The 7049-nt window shown below is 42.5% G+C and overlaps 1 protein-coding gene across 1 annotated transcript; it reads left to right on the top strand.

Annotated features, from left to right (window-relative positions):
• Positions 1–5823: 5823 nt before the first annotated feature.
• Positions 5824–6756, top strand: LOC113249243 (olfactory receptor-like protein OLF4). Its single transcript, XM_026490756.2, has one exon. It carries the CDS (start codon positions 5824–5826, stop codon positions 6754–6756), a length of 933 nt encoding a protein of 310 aa, XP_026346541.1.
• Positions 6757–7049: the final 293 nt, after the last annotated feature.

Here is a 7049-nt window from a genome sequence, read left to right as displayed (position 1 = left end):
AAATAAAATCAGACAATCCCTGTAAGGTGCTCAGTACAGGTGATAGCTCACACAAAGACCTAGATATGTCACTTGGAATTAACAAACATTTTATAACAAGGGTCAAGTGACAGCTTTTAACTTGAGATGAAGTAAGAAATTCCCAAGTGTAATGGCAAATGTGTCTTGAAGCCAATATGTGTAGTGGCCAAGATTTATTATCAGAGGGACCCACTTCTCTGCCTTATTGAAAAGAACAGACCCTGTCTGGAGACAGCAGGGTGAGTCTCCACCACATGTCAATGCTTTGAAGATAAAAGAGATGTAAAGCAAGCGGGTTCCTGGGCAGTAGACATGGAGAAAAATATAACTCGGAGCTGAAATAAGATGCGAGGAGACTCACACATCAGGAAGGGGGCAAGGTCAAGGAAAGGGAGTGAAAAAAACCCCAACCCCTCCCCCCAAATAAAAACAACTGGATTCACTACTTCTAAACGGGTCTCTTGGGAGCAGAGGTTCATTAGAAAAATTTCCTTTGTGTACAAAATAATTTTCCACTTGGGAACCATGCTGGAGTCATAAGAGGGAAATGTGCCTAATGAGCAGATACAGGGAGCTGTAAATACCTCCTCGTCCCCGGTCTGTCAGCCTGTGCAACCTTGGATGGGAAGGACCATGCTTTTTATGTGCTTGTGCTAAGTCCTTATTCTGGCTGGCTGGGGGCCGATGCTTCACTCCCTCCTGCTCTCTCGGCTGAAGACAGAGCTTTAGTCTGTATCATCTGCCATCCAGGGAGGAATTCAGACTTCCACAAGGACACCTTCCTGTCACACACCCAGCCAGGTGAGTCCAACACTGCAGGGGATGACAGGGTCAGAGAGAATGGAAGCCAAGAACATTGACCCATCACCATGTGAGAGCCAATTCAACTTAGTCCAGGGCAAGCGATCACTGTGTTTCTTTGTTTGCTTGATTAAATAATTAATGTATTTATTCAGGGCTAATACTAATTTCACAGAGTGACTGCTACTCACACTTTTGGTGGTCTTTCATAATCTTTATTATTAAACTGCTATTATAGCGATGCTAGAAAAACTATGTTGAGATTGCTACACTCAATGTGTGGTTCTAATCGGGTGTGATTTTTGTCCCCTGGGGGGGTCACTGATCACTGTCTGGAGCCAGCTTTGCCTGTCACACTGAGAGGGGTTTGTGGGAGACAGGAATGTCTAAACACTAAATACCCCACAATGCACAGCACCCCCCCCACCCCAGGGCAGGCTCTGGCCAGAAAGTCCATGGCGCAGAGACAGAGAAGCCCTGGGGTGAAGATCATCAGTATTTGGAACACAGCTGCCTTCAGCTTCTGCCTTCACCCTTGTAACACTTTCCTCCTGCAGCAAATTCACAGTAACCCCTTGGCCACCAGTTTACAAGTTTCCACCACGAGCAATGTAACAGCTCTGTTAGTTTGTTGCCCGGGCTGCTGAGTGAAAGAGACATTTTTTGTTGTTTTCTTGAACTATCTTTCAGTTTTAGCAAACTGTATATCTGATGGCCATTCTGATCGGCTTTTATTATTCTATGACCATGTTATCCACCTCCCAGGTTTTTTTGTTTGTTTGTTTTCATTTTGTTTCAGTTTTCAGCCTTTCAAACAATTTCCTTAACCCATTGTTGTTGTGTTTTTCATTTGATCATTTTTTTCCTTTAAACTCCATGCCTGAGTGAAACCATATGGTATTTGTCTTTCTATGACCGACTTATTTCACATAATACTCTCTAGCTCCATCCATGTTGTTGCAAATGGCAAGACTTCATTCTTCTTTGATGGCTGAGTGATATTCCATTGCATATCACATCCACTTTTTTTCCCCCTCAGGCCCAGGGTTAGTGTTAGGGTTAGGGCCAGGGTTGGGGTTACAGTTAGGTTTAGGGCCAGAGTGTGGGTATGTGCCTGGTAACCGGCATTTCAGGGACTCCTCCAGACGGTTAGGATTAGGTTAGGATTAGGCACTACGGTTAGGGGCTAGGGTTAGGGTTTGGCTTAGGGTATGTGCCTAGCATCCTGCAGTTCAGAGACATCTCCACAGAGTAATACCCCAGATTCCCGCTGGGGTGAGAAAAAACATTGCAGCCATCTATGGAGTAGAGGCCAGGTTGGGATTTGAAGCTCTAAATTCTCTTTATTTTTTTAAAATATTTTTTATTATATTATGTTAGTCACCATACTGTACATCCCTAGTTTTTGATGTAAAGTTTGATGATTCATTAGTTGCATATAACACCCAGTGCACCATGCAATACGTGCCCTCCTTACTACCCATCACCAGCCTATCCCATTCCTCCACGCCCTCCCCTCTGAAGCCCTCAGTTTGTTTCCCAGAGTCCATAGTCTCTCATGCTTCACTCCCCCCTCTGATTACCCCCCTTTCTTTATCCCTTTCTTCTCCTACTGATCTTCCTAGTTCTTATGTTCCATAGATGAGAGAAACCATATGATAATTGACTTTCTCTGCTTGACTTATTTCATTAGCATAATCTCCTCCAGTGCCATCCATGTTGCTGCAAATGTTGAGAAACCGTTCTTTTTGATAGCGGAATAATACTCCATTGTATATATGGACCGCAACTTCTAAATTCTCTTTAAATAGATAACAATTGTTCCTTCTGTTTTTATCTCTACCTTCTCAGCAATTTCAGAAATATTGCCAGTTGTTTAATGTTTGGGTTCTTCTATGGAATAACTAGGTTGCCATCCAGGTTTTCTTATTGTGTGGAATTTAAGAGACAAAATGATCAAACATACAGAAAAACAAGAGAGACAGAGCAAACCAGGACACAGACTTTTAACTCTGGAGAACTCACTGCTGGTTACCAGGGGGGATGGGGTTGGGGGGATGGGTGAAGTAGATGATGGGGATTCAGGAGGACACCTGTGATGAGCACCAGGGTTGTATGGAGGTGTTGAATCACTAAATTCAACTCCTGAAACTAATATTACACTGTATGTTAATATTTCAACTAAAAAACTGATATTTCAACTATAAAAACTAACATTTCAATTCCTGAAACTAATATTACACTGTGTGTTAACTAACTGTACTTTAATTAAAAACTTAAAAAAATGAATTGGTATCATTTCTTAAAATAGGTGTGAAGATAGAGATAAAACCAAGAGCAACTGAATATAAATTTTGAGTATTGAGGCCCCCAAGTCCTACACTTGCCGCAGCTCAGTGTACCCTGTCTTCTGTCACCCGGCCACATATCCTAATCCTAACCCTAGCCCTACCCCTAAATCTAGCCCTAACCCAGCGCCAAACCTGAGAATATGGGTTCTCAAACACATGGTAAGAAAAGCTGAGAAGCAGCCTAGTTATTTTGAAGAACACCCCAAACATTTAAGTAACAGTAGTATTTCTGAAACAGGTGTGGAGATAGAGATTAAACAGAATAACAACTGAATATCTATTTAAAAAGTATTTTAAGAAATAAATACAAGGTATTTAGAGTCCCAAATCCCCTCCTTGCCTGAGCTCAGTGGATATCTGCGAAGTTCATTCTCACCCCAGCCACAGTCAAGGGTTTATTTTCTGGAGAGGTCTCTGAACTGCAGGATACTAGGGACACACTCTTACCCCAAATCTGGGAAAATATGTTCTTGAAACTACTCTTTTTAACCTGGTTTCATTATCCCTTCATTCTTTTTTTTAATAATATTTTTTATTATATTATGTTAGTCACCATACAGTACATCCCTAGTTTTTGATGAAAAGTTCCATGATTCATTACTTTCATTCTGTAACTTTTTATATTCTTAGATTTGTTTGTATATTCAGTACATATATTCACATATCTTTGTGGAAAAAAACAAAAGTGAACAAAGGAGGTGAGTTCCCTGCACCTTTGAATCCCACATCCTAACGGTGAGGACAGAGTACAGTGGTATGAACGAGTGGATGATGTAATGTCCTCAGGCATGATCATATGAAGCAAGTTATTTGGTATAAAAGATAGACTGTCATGATATTGGCAGCGTTTATAAAGCACGGTCTGGGGAGGGCTTTGCACGTGGAATGAAATCCAGAATGAGGATTAGAGGTGCTCTTTGGGTTTGTCAGAAGAGATCCACACCCAGAGCCCAAGAATATCAGTGAAAGATGCCACAGACGAAAAGGGATAAAGGAGGGGCGCCTGGCTGGCTCAGTCAGTGGCACAAGTGACTCTTCACCTTAGGGTGATGGGTTCAAGCCCCACATTGAGTGGAGAGGTAGGGAAATAAATTTAAGAGGGGGAAAAAAAGAAACGAAGGGGATAAAGGAGCTAATCTCATCCCCTCTCAGAATTCATGAAAATGAATTGGTCAGATAATGATGGAGGAGGTACAGGAAAAACAAGTTTTCTATGCTTGGGTTTGCAAATGCCCGCTTTTGCTATTTTGAGTGGGTTCCTTTCGTGAAGTATTGGTTGATCGCTTTGCTTATTTTCTCATGGGTCTCTCATATATACTGTATTTGACAACAGAAATATACCACTGCTTTGGCTTTTGGAAGAGGTTTTTTTTTTGTTTTTTTTTTTTTTTTTTTTTTGGTGGGTTTTTGTGTGTGTGTATGTGTGGTTTTTTGTCTGTTTTATTTTGTTTTTTTCTCCTCTTAGTATTGTAGCTGGGCACTGGGGTTAGATTCAAGGGTGGAACATTGCCAAAACCAAAGAAAGTTATTGTTCCTCACAGGCTCCCAGGGACCTCCTGAGCTTACACAGCAGAAAATGCCCACCCCAATATGGAGCCCCAGATTTAATTCTCCATGGGAGATGTAAGAATTGGCATTTCTCTGAGCCATTTCTGCATTTTGCAGGGGAAGGATCACTGATCTGGCTACTTGGGTTGGATTCATTCCCAAGCATAACCAGAATGGTGGGGCTGAGAAAGACAGGGGAATAACACAACCCAGGAAGCCACAGTGTCCTGTGTGTGTGACTGTAGAGTGTGAGCTGTCCCCACAACAGGGAGCCAGGACTCATAAATCCCAAGGTGACACAACATAGTGGCCAGAACTAGATAAGAGAGACCACTAAGAAGGGGATCTTGTTCAATTCATGGGATGTCTTTGCAACACGATGAATGCAGTGGGAGAGGCAGTGTGGACAAGGGAGTCCCTGTGCCTTGAGGGTTCAGCGGTAGCAGAGAGGCCACTTCCCTCCTCAGCATGTCTGACAGTGTCTCTCCTCAGTCTCCCTCCTGCTCATTCCCCTTGCACCACTGGCTTTGCTTCCTTGGCTTGAACCTTGGAAACAAGTACCTTCTTCCTAGGAGCCTTTGCACTGGCCATTCCCTCTGCTGGGCACACACTTCCCCCATAATCCTTGATCTATCTCCCTCTCTTACTTGAGTTCTGTGTTCCAATGTCACATTCTTTGCAGAATTGGCCTAAATACCCATGAAAATAGAATGACCTCTTCACTCTATCCTCTAACTCCCTGTCACCATCTGAAATGATCTATATTTTGAAGATGTTATTTATTTCTTTCTCTCTCTCTCTGTCTCTCTCTCTGACTAAAACCTGGTGAGCACTCAATATATATCCCTTAAAATTGGAGAGCTATCTAATTGAAACTGTGGAATACAAGACCCATTAGGGGAAAAAAACTGTTGGAGGAAAAATAGAATAACTAAGATGACATTGGGAATCTCTTACAGGATACCAATCCATAAACAAAATATTAAAATAAATTTCTGGATTGCAAAATATAAAATGTACCATTTCAAATATGTAAGTAATGCACAATTGTATAAAAATCGGTCATGCTATTTCCTTCTTTCCTGGAAGTCACCTCCACTACATGGAACCAGAAAATGATACACAAATTTCAGAATTTCTTCTTCTGGGACTTTCAGAGGAACCAGAACTGCAGCCCCTCATATTCGGGCTTTTCCTCTCCATGTACCTGATCACTGTGTGTGGAAACCTGCTCATCATCCTGGCCGTCAGCTCAGACTCCCACCTCCACACGCCCATGTACTTCTTCCTGGCCAACCTGTCCTTTGTAGACATCTGTTTCACCTCTACCACCGTCCCCAAGATGCTGGTGAACATCCAGACTCAGAGCAAAGTCATAACCTATGCAGGCTGCATCACCCAGATGTACTTTTTCACACTTTTTGCTGTGTTGGATGTCTTTCTCTTGAGTGTGATGGCTTATGACCGGTTTGTGGCCATCTGTCACCCCCTGCACTACACGGTCATCATGAACCCCCAGCTCTGTGCACTGCTGGTTCTGGTGTCCTGGATCATGTGTATCCTGAATTCCTTGTTACAAAGTTTAATGATGTTGCGGCTGTCCTTCTGTTCACATGTCCAAATCTCCCACTTTTTTTGTGAACTCAATGAGATGGTCCAACTCGCCTGTTCTGACACCTTTCTTAATAACGTGGTGATGTATTTTGCAGCTGTCCTGCTGGGTGGTGGTGCTTTTGTTGGGATCCTTTACTCTTACTCTAAGATAGTTTCCTCCATACTTAGAATATCATCAGCTCAGGGCAAGTATAAAGCATTTTCCACCTGTGCATCTCACCTCTCCGTTGTCTGTTTATTTTATTGTACGATGCTCGGTGTGTACCTGAGCTCTGCTTCTCCCCATAGCTTTCACGCAAGTGCAGTGGCTTCGGTGATGTACACGGTGGTTACCCCCATGCTGAACCCCTTCATCTACAGCCTGAGGAACAGAGACATAAAGAGGGCTCTAAAAAGAATCATTTGGGTTCCAGTGATGTGAGGGCCCATCATCTTGGGGCTGAAGAAGTGCAGGGCTCCCAGCCTCAGAGCCAGCAACTGCTATTTGTTGATCAGATTGTGGAAGTAGAATCTGCTCCTTCTATTTATTTCCTAGAATTTCCATTTATTTGAATTCAACTTCTCCATGCATATAAGTATTTACTTTATTAAGCTTCTGCCTTGTCTGATACATAGTTTTCCCCTTTCTCCATTTTCATATGTCCTCAATGTTTCCCCAAGCTTGAATCACAAATGCCTAGAAATTTCTGTATCTTACATGGGGCAGGTTAGATT

This window comes from Ursus arctos, unplaced genomic scaffold (assembly GCF_023065955.2).
Source record: "Ursus arctos isolate Adak ecotype North America unplaced genomic scaffold, UrsArc2.0 scaffold_14, whole genome shotgun sequence".
NCBI lineage: Eukaryota > Metazoa > Chordata > Mammalia > Carnivora > Ursidae > Ursus > Ursus arctos.
The sequence above is the reverse complement of the archived record's forward strand: the minus strand, read 5'-3'. Positions and strand labels throughout refer to the sequence as shown.

What these genes read in the sequence shown, in the direction of transcription:
- LOC113249243 (XM_026490756.2), top strand. Translation starts at nt 5,824, where the DNA reads ATGGAACCAGAAAATGATACACAAATTTCAGAATTTCTTCTTCTGGGA.